This window comes from Mastomys coucha, unplaced genomic scaffold (assembly GCF_008632895.1).
Source record: "Mastomys coucha isolate ucsf_1 unplaced genomic scaffold, UCSF_Mcou_1 pScaffold12, whole genome shotgun sequence".
Lineage (NCBI taxonomy): Eukaryota > Metazoa > Chordata > Mammalia > Rodentia > Muridae > Mastomys > Mastomys coucha.
Window position 1 is genome coordinate 24,411,192 of NW_022196894.1, and position 22,907 is coordinate 24,434,098.

The following is a 22,907-nucleotide window of genomic DNA, read 5'->3' on the forward strand; positions in this document are numbered from 1 at the left end:
TAGGTCAAATACTTACCTAATTCTTACTAGTAATTTGTCCTACAAATAACTTTTAACATGTAGAAATGTCAGCTTTTGCATTTGTAGGACATTAATTTCTAAAAGACTTCATGATAATTGGTTAAGAGTAAATACCTAGGTGAAGAAAAACTTGCTTGGGAAAGAGAGAAGAGGGCAACATAGGAGAGGGAAGGTGGAGGAATATGTAATCTTAAGGATATTTTTTAAAGCTGTAGGTATCATATATATACGTATATAAAGTATTATATGTATATTATATATAGAGTATTATATAGTATATATATTAAATATATATTATATATAAATATATATTACATGTATATATTTATAATATAAAGTATTATAGACTATTTAATAAAAATCCAAGTGTCAAGTGTCAGGCATGAGAAAGCTCCAAATTTAAGTTGTTAGACAAGAGAGTCCAAAAAACTCCCCATACAGTACAGGCTTTGCTGTTTTCCTTGATTACATCGTAGAAACTGAAAGTCAAGCCCTATCACTAACCATATGGCACAATTTGGACAGAGAACTTAGGACTCAATCTAAATCTAACCTGAACATTTCTTTCCTGAAACATAGCTCTCATAATATGGAAGGAGATATGCATGTTTCCAATGGAGAGAAGCGATCAATAGCTCTGTCAATCGGTATAGCCTATGAACTACAGTAGCAGAATAGCAAGATGTTCCAAAAGTGCACTTATGGTACTTATATAACAAGGCTAAGCAATAGCCACCTAAATTAGACTTAAAGTCTGCTCAAGCGGTAGGAATCCATGCCTGACTCTGTAAACACCAGGCACCAGGCAAAGCCATCTAAAGAAGAGGAAAACTTACTACTACTGCCGTGTGCCTAAACCAGTATAGTTTCTCACTTCTGTCTAAATACCAACAGCTAGATGTACTAATTAACTCTCATCACAGAAGCTTATTTGTATAGCAGACAAGGACATACTGATCAAAACATAGAAGACAACTGACCATGGGTTACCCATACCCAGTTGACATATCTACAACACAGACTCTTCATGTAAGGCTCAAAAAACATGTATACCTATAATTATATATCTTTAATTTTAAGTAACTGTTTTGTAGACTCCTCTACATCCCCTGGCTATTATGTTCTTTCTGTTTCACCTGCATCAATGTTTTCTGAGCTTGAAAGGGGTGATGCAGATTTCTCATTTAGGGTTAGGCACTCACCAGCCACTTACATCCTTCAGTGCTGTATCCATTGATAAATTGCCCAGTATTTCAGTAAATAACACCCACATCCATGTACACACAATCATGATTAAATTCAGGAGTCCATGATGAAAAGTAGGAGGTGACTTGTTTGGGAAAAGGTGTTAAAGAGAGTAGAGAGGTGGTGGTTATGACAGAATGGAAATAAACTTCATTACATAATTGTATATGATTTTGAAATGGGATACTTTGGTCCTTCTTCGAAGGGGATCAAAATACCCATGGGAGAAGATACAGAGACAAAGTGTGGAGCAGAAACTGATGGAAAGGCCATCTAGTGACTGTCCCATCTAGGGATCCATTCCATATACAGTCCCCAAACCCAGAGATTATTGTGGATGCCAACAAGTGCTTGCTCTCAGGAACCTGATATAGCTGTCTCCCGAGAAGCTCTGCCAGTGCCAGACAAATACAGAAGTGGATGCTCACAGCCATCAGTTTGACTGAGCACAGGGTCCCCAATGAAGGAGCTAGAGAAAGGACCCAAGGAGATGAAGGGTTTTTCAGCCCCATAGGAGGAACAACAACATGAACCAACCAGTACCCCCAGAGCTCCCAGGGACTAAACCATCAACCAAAGAGTACAGTTAAAGGCTCCAGCCACATACGTAGCAGAGGATGGCCTTGTGGGACATCAATGAGAGGAGAAGGCCCTTGGTCTTGTGAGGCTCGATGCCCCAGTGTAGGGGAGTGCCAGGACAGGGAAGCAGGAGTGGATGGATTAGTGAGCAGGGAGAGAGGGGATGGGATAGGGGGGTTCTCAGAGTGAAAATGAGGAAAGGGGATAAAATTTGAAATGTAACTAAAGAAAATATCTAATAAAAAATAAAATTTAAAAATAAAAAGGGATAAAGGAAAACATGGACCAGTATTTAGTTCTACCAAGTTCACAGTAGTTATGCTGGTCCTGACCTCATTGTTAGTATTCTTGTTCCTGCTTTGAAATGTCCCAGTGTCTTAAACCATCTCAGCCATATAGCTTAGAACTGCTATTTTCAATTAAGCGTCTGAGGGTTTGCAGAGGATTCCCTGGCAAGTTTTCTTAGGGCATGACATCAGTCTATCTTCCTTGGACAAGGACCTGTCATTTACAGACTTTTATTGGTCAATGTGGTAGTTTGAAGGAGAATAGCCAGCACTCCCATTGTGCTCAATTTGTGGAACTGTTTGGGAAGAATTATGAAAAAGGATTATGAGCCATGGCTGGAGGTGGGCTTTGAGGTTTCAAAAATCCCATGCAATTCCCAGTGAGCTTTCTCTACCTCATGTTTTTCCATAAGAAGTAAGCTCCCTGCTACTGTTCCAGCACCATGCCTGTGGGCCTGCCACCATGCTCCCTCTTATGATGATCATTGACCTTAACCCTCTGGAATTATGAACCCCAAATCAAATGTTCTCTTTTATAACTTGCATCGGTCATGGTGTTTTATAAGAACTAAAAAAAAAAAAAAAAAAAAAAAAAAAAAAAAAAAAAAAAAAAAAAAAAAAAAAAAAAAAAAAAAAAAAAAAGTAAGAAAGCCAAACTTTGTTTATTCCCTCATAACAAAATAACAGAAGGGGAAGAGGTTTGGCCTGAAAAGAATGTAGTCAGAGTTCTGACATTTAGAAGATACTTATTTAGTGTTAAAAATGGCCATCCTTGTAATTTCATGTACACTTGCTGACATCTCTTCTTGGTTTTATCCTTTCATGTGTTTGGTGTTATGGTAGACTGCCTTACGGTGGCTACTAGAGAATCAGGCATATATAGTCATATGAAATATACAGATTGATGGACTAATATAGGTTAACTTCATCTACTAATTTATTTTTAGGAGAGGAGCTGGTTATCCCCTGTAAAGTCTATTTCAGTTTCATTATGGACTCCCACAATGAGGTCTGGTGGACCATTGATGGAAAGAAGCCTGATGACGTCACTGTTGACATCGCTATTAATGAAAGGTACCTTGGCTGCATGCAGGGGCTCTAGTCTTTGTCAGTCTACAGTCTTGATAAATACTATTCAATGTATATAGTTATTAATTTTCTTTTAGAAACTTAGCAAGGTTTTTAAATTTTCAGGGGCTGCAGGACCATTAAACTTGCAACCCAATCACACACACTTGCCATTGTGTGCCAAAGTTTGGAATGACATTGTCTTCAGGCTACATGCCTTCACCACAGTGAACCCACAGAGCAGGCACCAGATTGTTTTAAGCTCAGCAAACTTCCCTTGCTTCTGATTCTCACTTAGAAACATAAGGAGTATCTATTTCACATGAACAAGATGAATAAGAAGGAGAAATGTTGGCATATGATTCAATGAAAGTATAATATTATCTTTCTCAGTCCTGGAGTGTGGGTCTAAATACTTTGTCTTACATACATAGGTTTGTCTCTTCTATTAAAGTAACCATGCTTTTCTTATCTTCGCCTGATTCTTGAGAGTTACTTATTAAATATTAACTAAATACATTTTGGTTCTTTAAATTTCACTTTTAAAAGTAAATATTCAAAAATCCCAGAGAGCTAATTTTCAAAAGCTTGTGTGTAATAATACATACCTTTCTTGATATAACAACTTGGGTCATTTCATTCTTAAGTAAACTTGATATTTGTAAGAATTTAACAGAGAAGAATGCACAGGTCTCTGGAGACAAAAGATTTCTCCATAAGTGAGGTATAAATTGCTAGAGAGAATTGGTTTGCTCCAAAAACTAATAAATCGCAATGGTCACATATGTGACAGAATAGTTATTAAGACCCTAAGTTTGATCACCTTGTGCAAACAGACCTTAAGCTAATTGAATTTCTACAATTCAAAGCTATTTCTTTCCTAATAGAATTGTAAGGTTCTGTAGACGTTATAAAATGTCTGTCTGCTTTGAACAGCCTCTTTCCTTACTTAGCTAGCCCTCACTGAGCAAGCTGTAACAGATCAGGTGTCTAAACAGTATCTGATAAATAAGTAATAGAGAAGGAGAGGGTGTTACAGGAGGAATTCTTAGGGGATTCCTTCAGTTCAGGGGGATTAAGAGGCTCCACAAAAGCAGCAGTGTTCAAATCAAACTTGCTCAGTTAAGACATTAATGGAAAGCTGGTAAAGGGAACGTTGTATGCATAGACCTTGGATGTTTGAGAAACACAGAATTTATGACAGTTTTACCTTGAAGCCTCAAGGGACAATTTTTGGTCATTTCAGGAATGCTGAGAATTGCCGATTCTCATCTTCCTAATAAATGAATGCTTAAGATAGCAAAGTCATGTTATTCTATCTTGCTGTGAGTAAGATGTATTTGCAGTATTCTACAGAGCAGGAAATTAGAATGAAAGAAAACAACCAAGCCTCTGAATGAATGTTTATGAATGACAGTAATTCTAATCTAAAGGAAAATATGGATATTGGTCTGCTAAGGGAGGGATATATTTAGATCCCACCCAGACAGCTAGTTCAAAGGGAATTAAATAGTCTTGCTCTTAGAACACAAAACACTTGGTCTTAGATTCACTCAAGTTTAAATATATTTATTTCACAGCTCAGTTTTCTCATTCTGAGCTATTTCTTCTCTTCCGGTGTTAGGATTCAACTATGCAGTTTCAACTTCTCACAAAACGTTCTGCCTGGGTTTGCAAGTCAGGCTTCCAGTGTCTCTGCACGGCAACAGTTACTATGGGGTTAAATGGCTCTCAGGAGCACTCCTCGAGTGTTGCTGCAGCACAGATGCCTGTTCAGCCTTCCAAGTATTCCTGTAAATTATTCATATAATATGCTCCTTCACAAAACAGCCAAGGCGTGCAAAGTTTAGTGACATTGCCCAAAGTACATAGCGTTCAGTGGCCAATCATGCATCAAAGCCTAAATGAGTCTGATCCCAGATGATTCTTTGCAAACTGATACAGGCATTGTGCCTCAGCATCTAGATCAAAGATTTAGCTTAGAAAAAAAGAGGTGTAGGCATTGGGGTTTATCCAGTGCGTGGTACGACGAGATTCTTACCAACACCCCATCTGCCCTCACCCAGGCCTCTAGAGTCCTTTAGTTCTGATTCACAGAGAGAGCATAGGCATTGTATCTCACAGATATCTTTGATTTGCTTCTTCTTGTGCATAGTGTAAGTTATTCTTCAACAGAAGATGAAACAAGGATTCAGATTTTGAGCATCAAGAAAGTCACCCCTGAGGATCTCAGGCGCAACTATGTCTGTCATGCTCGAAATACCAAAGGGGAAGCCGAGCGAGCAGCCAAGGTGAAACAGAAAGGTAATGGATGCACCCAGCCGATGACTCTGTGAACTCTCAAAATAACACAGTGGTGAGCAGGAAATAAAAGAGAGAATTCCTGCACCTGCCTCGGACACAAAACGCTGAGTCAGTTAGATGAAAAATCCTAAGAGAAAGCGTCCATATTTGTGATGATGCTCAATCTGTTGGTTCTGATACTGTCAACACCTTGGTTCCTAAATATTGCTTGAAAAAAGTCCATGAATGCATAATAAGACACAATTTCATATCTTAGAGAATCATGAAAAATGAAAATATTCCAAGTGAACAAAGATGTACCAGAATTTCTAGACTCACATATGGCTGGTGAGCACAAAGATGCCTTTAGAAGTAACTAGAAGCCGGATTCAAGAGTCACAAGAATGATTGTGCTACATGACATAATCTTTTGGGAATTTTTCCTGAATTAGGCACCCACAGCTATTCTTAGAAGTATATAAGAGACTGAAACAATTAGCAGCCATCTATTTGTGTAAAAGAAGTTAAGGAGAGCAGATAATACCAACATTATTTAATTAATATTAATTCCCCCAAAATTTCAAATTCACATTTTAAACATGTATCAATGTTTAGGTAGTTTTATAATGTTATAATTAATAAAATAAAACTTACTAAAATATGATTTGGTGTTAAAATAATTTCTTCATTAACATATGTATTTTCTATTTTTTTGTTTTTGTTTTTGTTGTTTATTTGTTTGTTTTTTCGAGACAAGGTTTCTCTGTGTAGCCCTGGTTGTCCTGGAACTCACGCTGTAGACCAGGCCTGCCTCTGCCTCCCAAGTGCTGGGATTAAAGGCATGAGCCAACGCTGCCTGGCCTGTATTTTCTATAATAAAGAAAAATTATAAATATTTCTTGTGGGAGCTGTTGCTCCTAAAACCTATTGCCTAAATTTCTCTTTGAGTCTTTTTTGTTTTAATTTATTTATTTATTACACATCAGATCCCATTACAGATGGTTGTGAGCCACCATGTGGTTGCTGGGATTTGAACTCAGGACCTTCAGAAGAGCAGTCAGTGCTCTTAACTACTGAGCCATCTCTCTAGCCCTCTCTTTGAGTCTTGACCCCAAATGTATCCCAACCAATTGATCCCTTCCAAAGTATTTTCCAGTCGTATGGAGTAAAGTTAACAGTGACATCACATAGTAATTATGTAATTCTAAAACATCCTAGCCCCTCACATTTGATATAATTTATAGCATTTATATAAAAAATGAAAAGGCTGACATTGTTGCATTTGCACTGGGCTTGAATCCCCTATTATTATTATTATTTTTAAGCTGAGCAGTAAGCAAGACATACATGAGCCTTTTGCTACACATTAGAAAGAACTTGTATATGGTTCTTAAGAAGTCTTAAAGAATTTGTTCAAGATGCTGCTTTGCTTCCTTCCACTCCTCAGAAGCCACTGTATGGATGGGGGCACAGGATGCCCACAGCTTCAGTGTTGGGTGCTGTGGATACCGCAGCATCACTACTTCTTACCACAGTGTATTACTTGTGCTCTTACAACATCCAATCTGATAAAACTCTAGCTTCCATGTAGCCCAACTCTCTGATGTTGGAAAAGGCAAACACTGGCTAAGTCTTATTAGTTTTTTTTTTTTTCATAAAAACAGACAAAACAATACCAGTACATCTCAGGTTGTTAAAAATGTTCAGAACTAGCATTGGTATTAATCTGTACTATCAACCATTCAATAAATGCTAGCTCTTATTTCTCCAAGGGTTTCATAGGCATTAATTAGAAAAAAAACCCTTTGTAATCAAATAAATATCATTATAGTCTAGGTTATGAAATAAATCAAGTTACTTTAGTCAACACCTCTTAGAACCCTCAATATTTAACATTCCAAATGAAGGTCTTCGGGATCTTTATTTGGGTTTAGGTTGCTGCAGGCTGGGCATTTTCAATTGTGTTAGAGTCCAGGTTGCTTAAGTAGAGGGAATGTGGGTCTTTCTTCTAAGGCATATACTCTGCAGAGCAGTAATAGAAGATGACACAGGTTGATATCTTATCAAAGAATAGTATCAAAGCACACAAAAATAATGTTTCATGTGGGAGGCATTCACAAGCTTGTCTGCCAGCCCACCTGAATAACTATGGTAGCACCGAATAGCTGGCTCTGAGTGTAACTGGACAGCAGTGGGGACAGCTGTGAAGAGTCACATGACCCACCTGTTCAATGAGTGCTGACACTTGTACTTTACATCTGTACTTCATCAGAACAATGACAGAAACCACAAACTGGTGGCCCAGGCTTGTTATCCTGCTGTGTGGGAGACTGAGGCAGAAAGTGCAGGAGTGTAGGTCAGTCTTAGCTACATAGCACATTCAGAACTAGCCTGTACTACCTGAGAACCTGTCTCTAACAATCAAATAAAGAAACAAACAAAAACTGTGACAGAGAGAGGTTACTACATGAATGAGAAGAGTTTATTGGGACAGCCTTTGTTGACAGCACATTTCATTTATTTAGTTAAGCTACTACATAATGATAGGAAAGAGCTAAAGCAAACATGTCAACTATGAATGTGCAGTAGTTTTGTGATCAGAGAGTGGCAAGGGTTAAGGAGATGTGTGCTTAATGATATGAGAGGCCGCCAAGCCACTTGTTAAGGAGGCTTGCTGCTTCGCACTGCCACCAACAGTACCCAGACCCTTCACAGGCTCCCCTTTCTCGCCAGTGTTTGGAGCTGTCGACTGTTAAGCTCTAGCTGTCGTAGTATATGAACGTTTGCAACTCACTGCAACTGGTCTCTGAAGCACTGGTCATGCTGAAGGCTTTGGTGTAAGCTCATTGGTCCTTAATCATTCTTTCCGCAAGGCCATTAAAAGCCTTCAGTCATTTTTAGCCAGATCATTTAGATTTACTGTGATGCACAACTCATACTATGCACATGCATAAAACACATACAAACACATATGCATATCAACACATACTAGCACCGAATGCAATCCTTTGTTACCTATGAAATTTTAAAATATTTCCATCCAGCTTGTGAATTTATTTATTTTTTTGAAAGATGTGTTTTGCCTATGTGCATAAGTATTTTGCCTGTATAAATATGCATATACACATATAAAAACATATACGTATGTACCGTGTGTGTGTGTGTGTGTGTGTGTGTGTGTGTGCGCGCATGTGTGCCTTCAAAGGCCAAAATGAAGCCATCAGATCCCTTGGAACTGGGAGTAAAGCAGCTGTAAACTACCATGTAGGTTCTGGGAAATGAACTTCAGTTCTCTGAAAAAGCAACAGTGCTCTTAAACTACTAGGCCCCATGAGTTGATGTTTTTATAAGCACAATTCTTAGTAATTTGAAGAAAGTCATTTTACTGGTCCCTTTTTTTTTTTTTTTTATGAATTGGGACTTTCTGAATTATGTACGTCCCATTCTTTGTTGTGTTAGCTCAAAAGAGATTATGCTCTTGTCAGAGATGTCTCTCTCTGTTTAGGCTGTGTTCCATTTCAGTTTATAGTTTTTTTTTGTTTTGTTTTGTTTTTGTTTTTGTTTTTTCGAGACAGGGTTTCTCTGTATAGCCCTGGCTGTCCTGGAACTCACTCTGTAGACCAGGCTGGCCTTGAACTCGAATTCAAAAATTTGCCTGCATTGTTTTGTTTTGTTTTTTGTTCTTTTCATAAAATTTCAAGACAATTCAAGAAAAGAAAAAGTGGAACATGTTCACAATGGTGTCAGAACAACCATTTCTGGCAAGAAAGAAAACAAAACCAATCTCATATGTCAATCTGCAACAATGCCTCTGTGACTTTATACATCTCTTAATTGATTTTATCATCTAGTCTGTGTTTAGTCTAATATTATTTTATTAATATAGCTTTAAATTATTAAATCAGAAACACTGTGCACCCTCTTTTCTTTTTCAAGACAATTTCACTATTTTAGAAACTACACATTTTCCTAACATATATCAGTACCAACTTAACAATTACTAAATAAAATTCTGCTTGGATTTTGATTGGGACTCTTAAAGTTGTGAGGAATATTGATTCCAACAATATTGATTCTAATAATCCATAAAGCTAACAGATCTCTATATATAGTCTTTGTAATTTATTTCATCAATTCAGAAAATATCTGAACAGAACTTTATTAAATATTATCAAATTTGTTTCTAAATATTTTAATTTTTTGCTGCCAGGATATTTTTAAGTTTTCTCTAATTACTTATTAATAGTGCATAGAAATACAGTTAATTGCTTTTTATGTGTGGAATTTCATCTGATCTTCCCAAATTAGGCAGTTGTAGCTTTTTTTGATTGACTTCTTTTTCCTTAAGACAGTGCTTTCGTGTATCATTTGTCTGGAGGTTCTCCAGCATGCTCCCTCTTTCTCCTCAATTGGGATGCATGCTCATGGTTTGTGGGTATCATTTCCTTGCAACCTTTTCAGAACCTACAGAGAATCTGGTGACCTATTTTGTCATAAATAATTCATACTAATTTTGAAGAATGCATTTTTTTCAGATTTTGTATTTCAACTTCACTAGAGGTCTCCATTGGTACTTCCTGTTTACTCTTTACAGTGTTCATTTTTAGAGACCTCCACGGAGAGTGCTTATCTAGTCCTTAAATCATCCCTGCCAATTCTCAATTCTGTTTTTACTTGATATTTCTTTTGAATATTGATCCTTTTATTTTTCTCTTAGCCTGTGTTTTGTCATTATTCTGAACCAAATACATATATTTTGTAAGAATGTTGAATTTTTTTTTTACAGCCAGTGTTAACTTGTTCACAATATATGTATGCCTCTTTGGCATCACAGGCTACCCACTGTTTCTTTACTCTGACACTGGGCCTCTCAGTTCTCCCAAACCTGCATGTGCCCTTATTGTTGTTCATTTCCTAGACACTCTCCAGAGGACACTGTAAGTGTAAACCCAAGTATCCAAAGCTTTGGATTTGGCCATGGACTGAAGTTAATTTAACCTCATGCAGAATTTTAGAGTTTATTTTCTACTTGGTTGTCTTCTTACTCTTATTTAGTCCTTGAAATTCAACATAGTAGTCTCTACTCTTGTATCTCTCACTAGGTAAGAGCAACCACCACCTTCTCATGACATTCCATTCTGAACCAAAATTTAAAAAAATACCTTTGGTAATTTTTAGAAAGAAAAAGATGTAATAACCGTAGGCTTATCTTCCTCTTACCAGTTCTCCAATGTAAAAAGCAAAACATTATTTTAGATACTCTGGAGAGGTGATTAGTTCCATATCAGTTACTTCTATTACCAACAGTAAGGTCAGAGGTTGTCAAGCCCACCAGATTCACAGGCCAATTCACAGTTCTCTGTTTTGATTTTCATTTAAATCAAGCACTCTTTTGTTAACATTTCAGACCTTGATCATCACCACAATTTCCAAACTTATGGTAAATTTAGTACTGACTAGCCCTGGGCTCTGCACCAGGGGACATTTGAAAGTCCAGGCTGCTGCCACGTGGAGGGAGATTACAAGCCAACTGCAACAGTGAAGATAAATAACTCGGGTTGCCAAGGACAAAGATGACTATAGAGCCAGAATCCCAAACAGGATAGGACTAGCTTGGGGTTCTGCATTCTTTTAACATGGCTAGCTGGGCATATGGGGGGTGGGGTTAGAGCCAATTTCTAATACAGAACTACACAGTGAATTCTCATTTGAAGAATAAAATAAGCAAATGTCGGCACTTGGCTACTTTCTAATTGAGAATTTAGTGGAATCAATGAGAGTAGGAGTCCAGCATGGGCAGATTGTATCACTCATTTCTATGTTTAAACCTTTTTGTCTGAAATTGCATCAGCGCAAAATCTGTGCCGAATGCCAAGACCTGCAGGGGGAAGGACACAAAGTATAGGCTAAGGGTCACTTTTCCCTGTAAGGTCACTCTGTTTTACAAGACAGCCCCATAGAACACAGCCTGTGCACAGCCCCATTTAAAAAAGGAAGGCCAGTGGATTATTCATTTTAAGGGCCAGTTATTATGTAGTGTTAGGGGAACTTCATTAACAAAATGACTATAGAAAACACAATCTGTAAATATGATTCATATCACTGATGATATACAGAACAGCTTTGGAAAACCCAAAGTAAAATACGCAATAGAAATATGAGATGCCAGAGAGAAATTGATGGGGTAATTGATATTCCAGTCATTAAGCAAGACCTCTATTGATATTTAGAAGAACACCAACCCATTTAAAAAAATCTTTACCTTGGAGCCAGCATGGCAGCACACCTGATAACAATGTTCTACTGGCCAGTTCCAGAGTGTTCCGGTACTAGATTTGTAATGTGCTGGAGTCAGGTCATTGAACTTGAAAGTCAAGGATGTATCCCTAAATTTGAGAACTTTGGACTCAACGTCCAGGCTGCTTACCATGTTTTCACTGGAATAAAATATTGTCTGAAAGGTGGTTCCTACTGTTGTGATCATAAAAAGAGAAAGAGCTATAAGAATATGTTCTGGCGGGGTTGTAGGGGAAGGGGATACCTCAGCGGGCCCATGCCAAGGCATCCCTTCCCCCTGAAGGACCAGACATACACTTGTATAGTATAGTATAGAGTTTAGGGCATGGGGAGGGGAGTTAAGAGGGTAGCAGAGGCCAAGAAAGGCAGAGAGAAGAAGAGAGTAGAGAAGTAGTGGCTGGCCATGACCACCTCGGGAGAGGGGAGAAAAGGAATGGAGAGAGAGGGGGAATAAAGAGGCAAGAGACAATGGAGAGAAGCAGGAGTAAGAGAGAGAGGAGGGGGCAAGCAGCCCCTTTTATAGGGCCAGTCCTACCTGGCCGTTGCCAGGTAACCATGGGGAGGAGCATACCTGGTTGTTGCCAAGTAACTGCGGGGTTGGAGTCCAGACAGAATACCAACACCACCCTCACCAAATGATCAACAATCTAACATGTTGACTGCATTACACAAAGGTATACATACTTTTGGTGAACATGGATAGAAGTCCAGCTCTGGAGAAGATTCTCCCACACCTTGTCCTAGCAGACAATTAGCATCTACGGTGCTTACAGCAGCTTTCTTATGCTGCCTCTCGACTGTTAGATCCCACCTGCCTCCTGCTCTAGTAACCAAGTCTCCAGTTACTACCCACTTCATTCACATCCCCCTTTTCTCAAAAGTATCAGGGAAAACAAGCATCATGCTATGACTAGGGTATGACTTGTGGACAGAATATGTCTTTCCTTTCTTTTTTCTTCAAGTTCATTTGTGTATGTCTTTATTTTCTATCATCTTACTACTTAATCAGCCCATCACACTATCTGCTTTTGAAAAGCAACCGTAAGAGTTTTTAAATAACCAAATGAATTACTCCCTTATTTCTTTACTTCCCTGAATTACGTTTTTAGCCCTTCCTGTCTCCTCATGATTCTTCTCCCAAGCTTCTGTCAAATACATGCCAAGGAAGTCATTAGCAAACCATCCGGTACTAACTTCTGCTTCATATCCAGCATACACTCTGTATCTTTCTCAATGTCTTCAGCTACAAGGTTGCAGCCAATATAGGAAGTGAATGATGTTTCTGCCATTGATCGTAACACTGGGCTTCTTTGGTTATCCTAATGAGTGAAAAACAAATAAACAAAGAGTAATAAACTCTGGGAAAGTTCATTGAGATTCCAAGTGACACAGAGATAGGATAGACAAAATGGTTCCACCTGGAAGGATGGGAAGTTTAGCTGGGAGTGGGAAGAAGTGGAGAAACAGGCCCATTGACTAACTACAGTTCGATAAGTGCTGAAATTAAATCATGAAAAGAAGAGTAGACATTTTTGTGCACAGAGCTCAGGCTAAAAAGAACAGCTTTGTTGGTTGAAGATGATAGAAAATAAAGACATACACAAATGAACTTGAAGAATAAAGAAAGGAAAGACATATTCTGTCCACAAGTCATACCCTAGTCATAGCATGATGCTTGTTTTCCCTGATACCTTTGAGAAAAGGGGGATGTGAATGAAGTGGGTAGTAACTGGAGACTTGGTTACTAGAGCAGGAGGCAGTGTTGAGAGGGCTTTTGAATTAATACCTCATTTTTAATAAATTTAGAATTGTCCCACTCTATCTCTCATACTTCCATAAAGCCTCTCTGTGATACCTACCACATAAAAAAGTACGTAGATAACAAAGTAACAGTCAACGCTCAGATAGTGAAAGTCTGTCTCTACAGTGTTTGTCATAGAACTGTGAACTTGGAAAATACTCAAACCAAATAACCCTCAACATTATTTAGTCTGGCCCATTTCTACCCAGTGAAAATACTAGATTTGAAGCTTCTTTTTAAGTTAAGCTTCTTTTTAAATGAAAGGAATTAACTTTTTCTGATGCTGATGTTAGAAAGATGATGGAATCAAGATTAATAGATACATTATGATTGTTTTTGCCAAGTTGCCTTCTTTGGTAATGGCCCTTTTATCAAATGTTTCTCTGGAGCACACTGTAAGAAGTGATCAGTCATAAGATATAATCCTTGCAGAACTATTGTTGACCCAGAACTGTGGCACATTGCTACAGTCTCCGTACACAGGAGGCTGAAGCAAGACGATAGTGACTTTGTGCCCTATAGCAAGACCATCTCAATTTATATATGGCTAGAGATAATCCTCAGTGGTAGAGCATTTGCCTAGCATGTGCAAGGCCTTATGTTGAGTTGAATTTGATAATCTTCCTGGAAATCTTTCCCAATGATAAGATCCTATTTTATTTTGCATACATGAAGTATCTATTCACATCACTGAATAATCTAAAGCACTTTCTGTGTTAGGATCAATAAACAACAACAAAGGGAATAAAGAAGTGGGATGCCAAAACAAACAAACAAAAAAAAAAGGGATGCCTAATCTATTGTCACATGGCTTCTACTCATTAACATGTGTGCATGACTTAGCTGCATGGCTGATCCAGCCTTTAAGAATATGGTGGGTAACTATGGTCACTAAATCAAAGTTAATTATTAACGTTATTATTGTTTTGTCATTTGCTGTAGTCATACCCCCAAGGTACACAGTAGAACTCGCCTGTGGTTTTGGAGCCACTGTCTTTCTGGTAGTGGTTCTCATTGTGGTCTACCATGTTTACTGGCTGGAGATGGTCCTCTTTTACCGGGCTCATTTTGGAACAGATGAAACCATTCTTGGTAAGTAATCAAAGTGTGCTGCAAATCACTTGTATCACTGTCTTCAGAAAGCATGTTTCCTTTATAGATGAACCATAACGATCAATAATATTATCTCTTATTTCAGCTCTTCCTAGTAAGAATAAATCTTTCCAGGGTGCACTGTTCACCTTTTTTTATGGATATATGATTTAATCTAAATTAGCATTGTCTATATAAAAAAAATGTGTGTATCATGCATGAAATTTACAATTTTTCCCCAGTGGTTCAAAGAGCATAGCAAAAATAAATATTTGATTCAATATTCTCACATTATTATTTCAGAATTATAATTATTTTTAGAAGCTAATGAGCTGTTCTACAGCCCTTTTGGCATTGAAAGCACTGAGAAGAATGTTGCTTTGCAGTCATAGCACATCTCCGTCCCAACAGCTGCGTTCCAATGGTCAACAGACACATGTGATTCTTGGTTACTGATAGGACAGTTCAAGGGCACAGTCTTTTGTTTTGCTTTGTTTGCTCCTTTGTGTTTTGACACAGTGTCTCATTGTATAGCCCAAGCTGAACACAATCCTGAGTGCTGGGATTGCAGCCATGTGCCACCACATCCAGATGTAGGTTCACATGCTGTACTCAAGGGAAGACCCGTGGACCTATAGCATCATGATCATCCAAAACACTTTTAACTGTAGAACCAAAACCTGGCTTAACCTGAACCAGAACCTACACTTTAACAATACATCCAGGTGACCCAAATATACACTAGAGTTTAAAATTATCTTTTTCTTCAGCTCTCACTATTTAAAAAAAATTTTTTCTTTTTTTTTTTTAATTAGATGTTTTCTTTATTTACGTGTCATACAATATCTCCTTTTCCAGGTTCCCCTCCCCAGTAAAATAAAATAAATGAAAACAAAAACAAACCCCTGTTCCCTCCTCTCTCAATGTATATTTTTGGCAGAAATTTTCTTGACAGTATGAATAAGACACTTGACGCTATACTGATAGAAAAGGAGAAATAGACCACACCATAAGACTCTATCTAATTCAGCATGCTTTTAGGAGAAACACAGTCTATATTTTAATGACTCATGAATTTTGTTAAGCAAAATTAGCAATGATCAATATGTTGAACCTAAACATAACTTAATTCTAAGTTCTTAAGTATAATTTAGTCAGTTTCAAGTCTTTCTCAATTTAGATTCTAATGAATTAGCAGATATTTTTTTAGAATACTGAGTAGAAATTTCTTGCCTGACATTAGCCACTAGTGCCTGAGATGTTCATTCCTGTTCACTTAAGTCATAAGCAGTCTTCACCTACTACAGGGTCAACTCCCTGAGATGAGAGAGTAGAAGATACATTAGATGCACTTTGAATTCCCATGGCCGTTTGGCATGAATACTGTCAACACTAGAAAATTACACATTGTTCACAGATGGAAAAATTAGAAAGGGAAGAAAGAAAGAAAGAAGAAAGAAAGAAAGAAGAAAGAGAAAAAGAAAGTAGAAAGAGGAAAGAAAATGTCCAACACCCAAAAGTTAGATTTAAGGGGGGGGAAGAACAGTTTGAGAAGTTTTTCTAATTTACATTGGCTATGTGTTCCTTCTGCTAGATGGAAAGGAGTATGATATTTATGTTTCCTATGCAAGAAATGCGGAAGAGGAGGAATTTGTGTTACTGACACTACGTGGAGTTTTGGAGAATGAGTTTGGATACAAGCTGTGCATCTTCGACAGAGACAGCCTGCCTGGGGGAAGTAGGTATTTCTGATGAGTAGCAATGGTGCCACCCTGAACAGACTGTGGGTCCTGAGCTTTGGTGCATGCATGGGTTGCTGCTCAGTATTGGTATTCAGATACTGAATCCCTTCGAGAAATAGAGACTTCTACAGAGGAAACAGCCCCAGTGTAAGGTGTGCACTGTTCAGTTTATGGCTTAAAAATATTCCCATGCAAATTTCAAGTACTCCTTGTCAGACAAGATCCAGTCCTTAGGAAGTCTATCTCACTGGAAGGTGGATGTTTAAGAAGTGTCACTCTCATGTGCATTGGGTTTTCCCTATACAAACAGAAAGTATAGAAAATGCTACTTTATAAAGACTGAGGTTTCCTCATTTTAATGGAACTGAATTGCAGGACCGAAAGCATAGAGCATTTCCCTGTTGATACAACATGTCCTGTGCTCTTTCTAAGCATTCTCTCTCATCTATGCCATCAATCTAGGGCCACTCATATCTGCCTTTTTTTGTTTGCATCTCCTTTTCTATCAGTGTGTATGTTTGAGTTTTAGCTTAAAACAAGCAAGGCCCCTGCATTCTAACAAGTTTTACAAGGAAAAGCTTTAACTGCTGAATATTTTTACAAAACCAATGCCTCCTCTTTTGAATTCCAAGCAGTAGCAAAGTCATGGTTCATTTGGGAGATGTGTAGCAAGAACATCGACAACCATGCTGGATCTCTCATAAGCCTCTCCTGTTCAGTATGAGTGCACTGCCTCCCATCTGGAGCATGGCATGCTCTTTTTTGGTTTGGGTTTTTACCCCTCCCCCTTGGTAATATGTTCACATTAAATGTTTTATGTGATTTTTTTTTTGCTTGTTTGTTTTTTAACGTGTAGATAGTTGATACCTGGTATAGGCATAGTTTTCTTCTCATTTTGACTTACTGTATCAGTCACCTTATTTGCCCAACCATCACTCAAAGACTGTGCTTGTGTTCCACAGATGATTCTCCTTTAGTGTTTTTATATCATGAAATGATCGCTTACATAGTTAAAAGGTAAAATTCCACTCACATTAATACTTAATTTGCCCAACTCACTCATGTTCCTATTTATCCCTCCACAAAGCTGATCATAGATAGTATCTTATCCACTATGTGAAAAGTGATGAAAAGCTCTGCAGTATACATCTGGGTAAGACCTTCCACAGGGTACTGACAGTCCTTTGAAGAATGCATAATTATTCTTGCATCTTGCAGGGCCTGTTCTCTTTAAATTCTTTCTGCTGCTCTTCCTGAGGCCACTTTGCCTTTGGACCTCTTTCTATGCTTATACATGGTCAGCCACCAGTGGAAATGCTTCGAGTAAACACATCCCCATCCCCAGAGCTGCACATGTTATATTTTAATTGGCAAGTCTTTCCCCATTACTTCTGCACCTGTGAAGATTAAGAATGGAAATGACTGTTGGGGGTGGGGGAGTGTGATATGTGTTTCCACTACACCACTGCACTGCCTGGAGCTTGTGAGTGTCTCTCCTCCCAGTGAAGGATTATGTGGGTCTCCCTCTGCATCTGTGAGGAGATAGATTTGTCCCAAGAATTTAGTGACAGGAATTAATCCGAGCCCTTGAATAAAATTAGGCTGTATTTCCATTTTTCTGCACTCTTTTTTTCAACTTGGGAAAAGCAATTGAAAGTTAGTAAATGCAAAACATATCAGCTAGCAGTAGCTGATGAAGGGCTGCCCAGTGATAACTGGGGGTTAAAGAGAAATATGCATGGTTTACTTTCATCTCCACAACAGAGAAAACTAAGGAGCTGATGGGAGAATACACTGCTAGCCAAGATGCCATTTGCTTGAGTTATTAATCTAGCAACAGTGACATCAGTTGGCATCAGGAAAATACACATAAGCAGAGAGAGAGAGAGAAAGAGAGAGAGAGAGAAAGAGAGAGAGAGAGAGAGAGAAAGAGAGAGAGAGAGAGAAAGAGAGAGAGAGAGAGAGAGACTCAAATTCGACATTCTTTGGTGTTGTCCTTGTTTAGCTGCAGCTACAACTTGGGGGCTTTGACTCTGCAGTTCATATTTGTTTGAATACTTTTCCTAGAAGATAGTTTATTCTTTCAGGAGTCTCTTTGTCTGGGCTACAACACTATTTGAAGAACCTGATGTCACTATAATATATCTAGTCCACCTGGTTCAAGCAGTGCCTTTTGAGGACTGGGTAGCAGGAGCCCACCATATTCCACCATATTTTGGTTTTAGTTATTTGGAAATGTTTGTGAGTGGGTCATTTATTTATGACTCAATTTTCCCTCAGCAGAGTGACTTTACGGGGACAGTGTGGTTAGATTAAAGAGGAAGTCACAAGGAGTGTCGCTGATAAAGGTGTTTCAGCCTTGATTCCCAGGCTGTCATTCCAAGTCTCCCTGCCTTCTACCCTTCAGCTCTGTGTGTCAGGTAGTTCTTGGCCAACACTAATCCCCATGGTGTTTTCTTTCCCAGTTGTCACAGATGAGACCCTGAGCTTCATTCAGAAAAGCAGACGACTCCTGGTTGTCCTAAGCCCCAACTACGTGCTCCAGGGAACACAAGCCCTTCTGGAGCTCAAGGCTGGCCTAGAAAATATGGCCTCCCAGGGCAACATCAACGTCATTTTAGTGCAGTACAAAGCTGTGAAGGACATGAAGGTGAAAGAGCTGAAGCGGGCTAAGACGGTGCTCACGGTCATTAAATGGAAAGGGGAGAAATCCAAGTATCCTCAGGGCAGGTTCTGGAAACAGCTGCAGGTGGCCATGCCAGTGAAGAAGAGTCCCAGGTGGTCTAGCAGTGACAAGCAGGGTCTCTCCTACTCATCCCTGAAAAATGTATGAAAGGGAAAGTGAGGGGGGTGAAAAGAACAAAGGGGTTTATGGGAGGAAGGGCCCCCTCTTCCCTCCTAGGCTGTGGCTTCATAGACAGAAAAAGAGTCCTGTCTAAGCCTCCTTGGAGGAAAACATTCCTGGACTGTACGACTGGCAGGCCTGCTTCTCCACAATACCGAGGGTTACAATGATGGACTCCACAGTCTGTCACCAGTTCAAAAAGCCATCATCATCTTTTCAAGTAAAGATGTCTCTGATGCATCCTCCACCTCTGTTCTTCCCTCTTTTCTGTCTCTTTGCAGACATCTCAATGTTATGGAGCCACTTTGCCCAGTGACTCAAAGCTCCTCTTAAAGATACGTTACCTGCTGACAGGAGTATCACCTGTTTCTCAGTAGGACTGTCCTTTAATTTTCTTTTCTTTCCTATCATCCATTAAGCCTGTAATCAGGGACTAAATCTGTGCGAGCTGAGGCTATTTCATTCCTTCACTTCTGTGTCTGTTGAATCTACCACCTCAGCAAGACTAACAGTCAAAATCTACAGCTGTTCCTCATGACTGATTAAGTGGCATACTGCCTTCCTGCTACTAAACCCCATTTGCTCTCATCTCAGGTAATGGATATCATATTTATAAACTTGAAAAAGCCATGGCTTTTGTTTTATCATAGTAATTTCTCAACTGTCTACAGATAGACAGGTCTATACTTGTCCCTTCATCACCCTATCTATTGGATCTATCACTCATATCTCATAGGCAGTGCCACACTTGGCACAGTCTGAGGGGAAGCTGTTAATGGTGCTAATGGAGAGTGAGAAAATGCAAAAATGCGTGCAGGGCATTTTTCACATGGGAAGAATGAGCACAGAAGAGAATGCTTGCAGTTTGTTCGTTAATTCCGACCTTACTGAGGGGAAAGCCAGGAAAGTAGTTAATCCTCACTTATTCACACACTCTTCATTATGAAGTGGAGATGAGAGGTACTGAGTTTCCTTTTGGCATTACTATTCCAAAAGAATGATTGTTCATAATAATTAATTGTCCAGTACCTGTGGTACCTTGCTCTAAATGAATCACCCTGCAAGCCATTAATTATGAAGTGGTTTTATTAGTTTTAGGCAGAATTTCATTCTTCCTCAGACTTGTAAAAGTGAAAGCCAAGTACAGCCTTTACATTTAGAGTGACCAATTTCTATTTCATATCTAACATGTGTATATATGTATATACATATATACATATATGATCTCTGTACACATGAATTTTATATGTCTATGTATATAGAAGTATCTACAAATTACATGTATGTGTGTATATCCACCTGCTTATAAATTATCTATGTGTATTATTTTGGGCTTTACCTAATCACACACATACATCTTTCAGTAGCCATTGGCAAAATATTAAAGTCCAGTAGAACTAGTGTTCAATCTTTAAATTATGTTAATTATGTTATGGTTTTGGGTTGGTGTTTTCATTTCATTACTGTTCCATTTGTGAATTCCTGCCTTTCTGTATATAGTTGCCATAGTTCTTGCCTCCCCTAAATTAATATGAACGACTTAATGCTTCAACAGCTGATCTGGGTTGCAGGGGAATCTCTTGTCTCTGAATCTCCCATTTCCACTGCTCAACAACGATCATCTAATATTGCTTGAGTTTCTATTTTATTACCTGAAGACACATTTAGAATAGAAGTTAAATTAAGATATGTGGACTGATGAAGAAAAACAGATATAGTTATAAAGGAGTCTGAGTAATCTATTAAACATGGCTCATAATTTAAGGAAGACTTTATCCAAGTTTTGTTAATAATGTTAATAAACAATTCTAAAATCACTTATTCATCAGTACTGAAGCCCAAAGTTAACCATTGCTTTATGTTAGAATGATTGATTACTTCAAATTAAAAAGAGTTCCCCTCTGAATCCTTGACTGCAAACTATGATATAGTGTCGTTCTTGCATCTAACCATTTAGAACTGCTAATGCTGCTTTTGTTATTTCAAATAATTACCATTTCCACTAATAATCTTTTAATCACAGTACTAAATAAGTTCCACATAAGCTTTGAATGTTAACTTCTGCATAGGCTATGGGAGAGCAAGGGCCAGGGTCGTCACCACAAACTGTTCCCTCTGTACTGTGTAGTTTCTGCATGGTTGGAGTCTGTATTCATCTCAGCCACTATTATGTCACCTCCATGTTTTTTCTATTTATAGTCCCTCTAATTCTGAGCCCACTCTAGTGCTATAGCATAAAGCATATCAAATCTAAATAACATATTTCATCCTAAGAAAACTTAATTTCAAGACTCTTGTATATATACGTTTTAGAAGATGCTTCAACAGAACAGCAGAGAGGGGGCACACACTTGTATTTATGATAATGAGAACCTCTGTACCCAGGTTAACAAAGAACCATGCTATATAGAGTATATACGTATACAGCCACGTGTGATTTAATTCTCTTTTGTACCTTAGATGAGTCCCAGGGATGCTAATAAAAAAGGTACTGACTTCTATTGAGAAATAAAAGGTCACTCCACTTGTTAACTACCCATTTATTTCCATAGGTTATAGTACTTTAAGACGATTTTTTAATTTTATTCATAAACGTGTATTTTTCATTTTCATTTGATTTGTATATTTACATATTTTTACAATAAACCATTTATTTTCACCTTTGAATTTTATTTTGTGCATGTGTTTTGTGTCTTTATGTTCATGTTTGGGCTTGAGATGTAAGAGGAAAAAGAGTGATTATAGTTATAAAAAGAAATGAAAGACGTTATAATAGTTAAATATTTATTGAGGAAAGACTAAGGAAAATGTGAGCTTTATATCAAGAACATTCTATTTGCATATAAGTAAAAGAACTGCTTAAATAAAATGGATTATTCAGTGCCCTAGGATAGGGGTATACATGTATGGATTTGGGGATGCAGAAGCCACAGTTAGTGTGGCTTTAAAATAAAATAACACTTATGTCTCTGGTTGTAGTTTCAAACTCTGCTAATATATAGATAATTCTTTGCAATCACAAAAGGATGGAGCCAAGATACAAGGACCAAACTTGTGAGCAAACAGGTTTCTACTCAGTTAATCAACAACTGTCAGGCAGGGTTGAATGATAACAAAATTCTCCACTATGCACATATAGGTCCCCCATTACAGGAAATATACATGATATTCCATTTTGTGTTTGTATGTTTTACATTGGATGAATGGTAACCAGTGTTAAGTCACTTCACCCTTCAATGGTGATCATATAGAAAACTCAATAATGGCATTGCATGAGGGTCATCGACCTGTCTGTCACTTGCTTAATTAGATTTCTTAAGACACTTTCTTCACCCAGTTTCGTACAATACTAATTAGATATTTTATGTAAGCAAAATTTGAAGAATGATATGAAAGATGTGGTCAGTACCTGATCTTCTTTATTCAACTATTCTTTTTAAGGATTTAAAAAATTAAATCGTTACATGTTTACTTGCTATTCCAGTGTGTGGGTGTGTGGGGTAAGTATGAGTTGAGGGTGAGGAGAGCTCCCAGGAGTCAGTTCTCATATCCTGTGCAGGGATTGAACACAGACTGACAGGCACATTATCTGCTGACCCAACCTTACAATCATATTGTCCTCTTTCAAAAAGAAAACTTCCACTTTC

At 38.2% G+C, this 22,907-nt stretch overlaps 1 protein-coding gene and 1 long non-coding RNA gene across 5 annotated transcripts in view; one reads left to right on the plus strand and one right to left on the minus strand.

Moving 5' to 3' along the window:
- Positions 1 to 22,907, plus strand: part of Il1rap (interleukin 1 receptor accessory protein) — a 142,963-nt gene that overhangs the window by 108,601 nt on the left and 11,455 nt on the right. For 2 of the 3 annotated variants that reach the window (XR_004116708.1, XM_031363558.1), the window contains exons 7-10: positions 3,080 to 3,206; positions 5,356 to 5,504; positions 14,524 to 14,673; positions 16,268 to 16,411. Coding sequence is in view for 2 of the 3 variants with exons in the window: in XM_031363558.1 (XP_031219418.1) it covers positions 3,080 to 3,206; positions 5,356 to 5,504; positions 14,524 to 14,673; positions 16,268 to 16,411 (570 nt within the window). In the remaining variant the exon portion in view is untranslated. Of the gene's footprint in view, positions 1 to 3,079; positions 3,207 to 5,355; positions 5,505 to 14,523; positions 14,674 to 16,267; positions 16,412 to 18,880; positions 21,921 to 22,907 lie in introns of those variants that run through there. The other variant, XM_031363560.1, reaches the window with a different exon arrangement.
- The window catches only part of LOC116085770, a 58,060-nt gene that overhangs the window by 23,592 nt on the left and 11,561 nt on the right, over positions 1 to 22,907 (minus strand). Inside the window, exons 3-4 of one of the 2 annotated variants that reach the window (XR_004116709.1) lie at positions 19,101 to 19,233; positions 12,975 to 13,099 (exon numbers count right to left, since the gene is read on the minus strand). This is a non-coding gene — a long non-coding RNA (uncharacterized LOC116085770). Of the gene's footprint in view, positions 1 to 12,718; positions 13,100 to 19,100; positions 19,234 to 22,907 lie in introns of those variants that run through there. The other variant, XR_004116710.1, reaches the window with a different exon arrangement.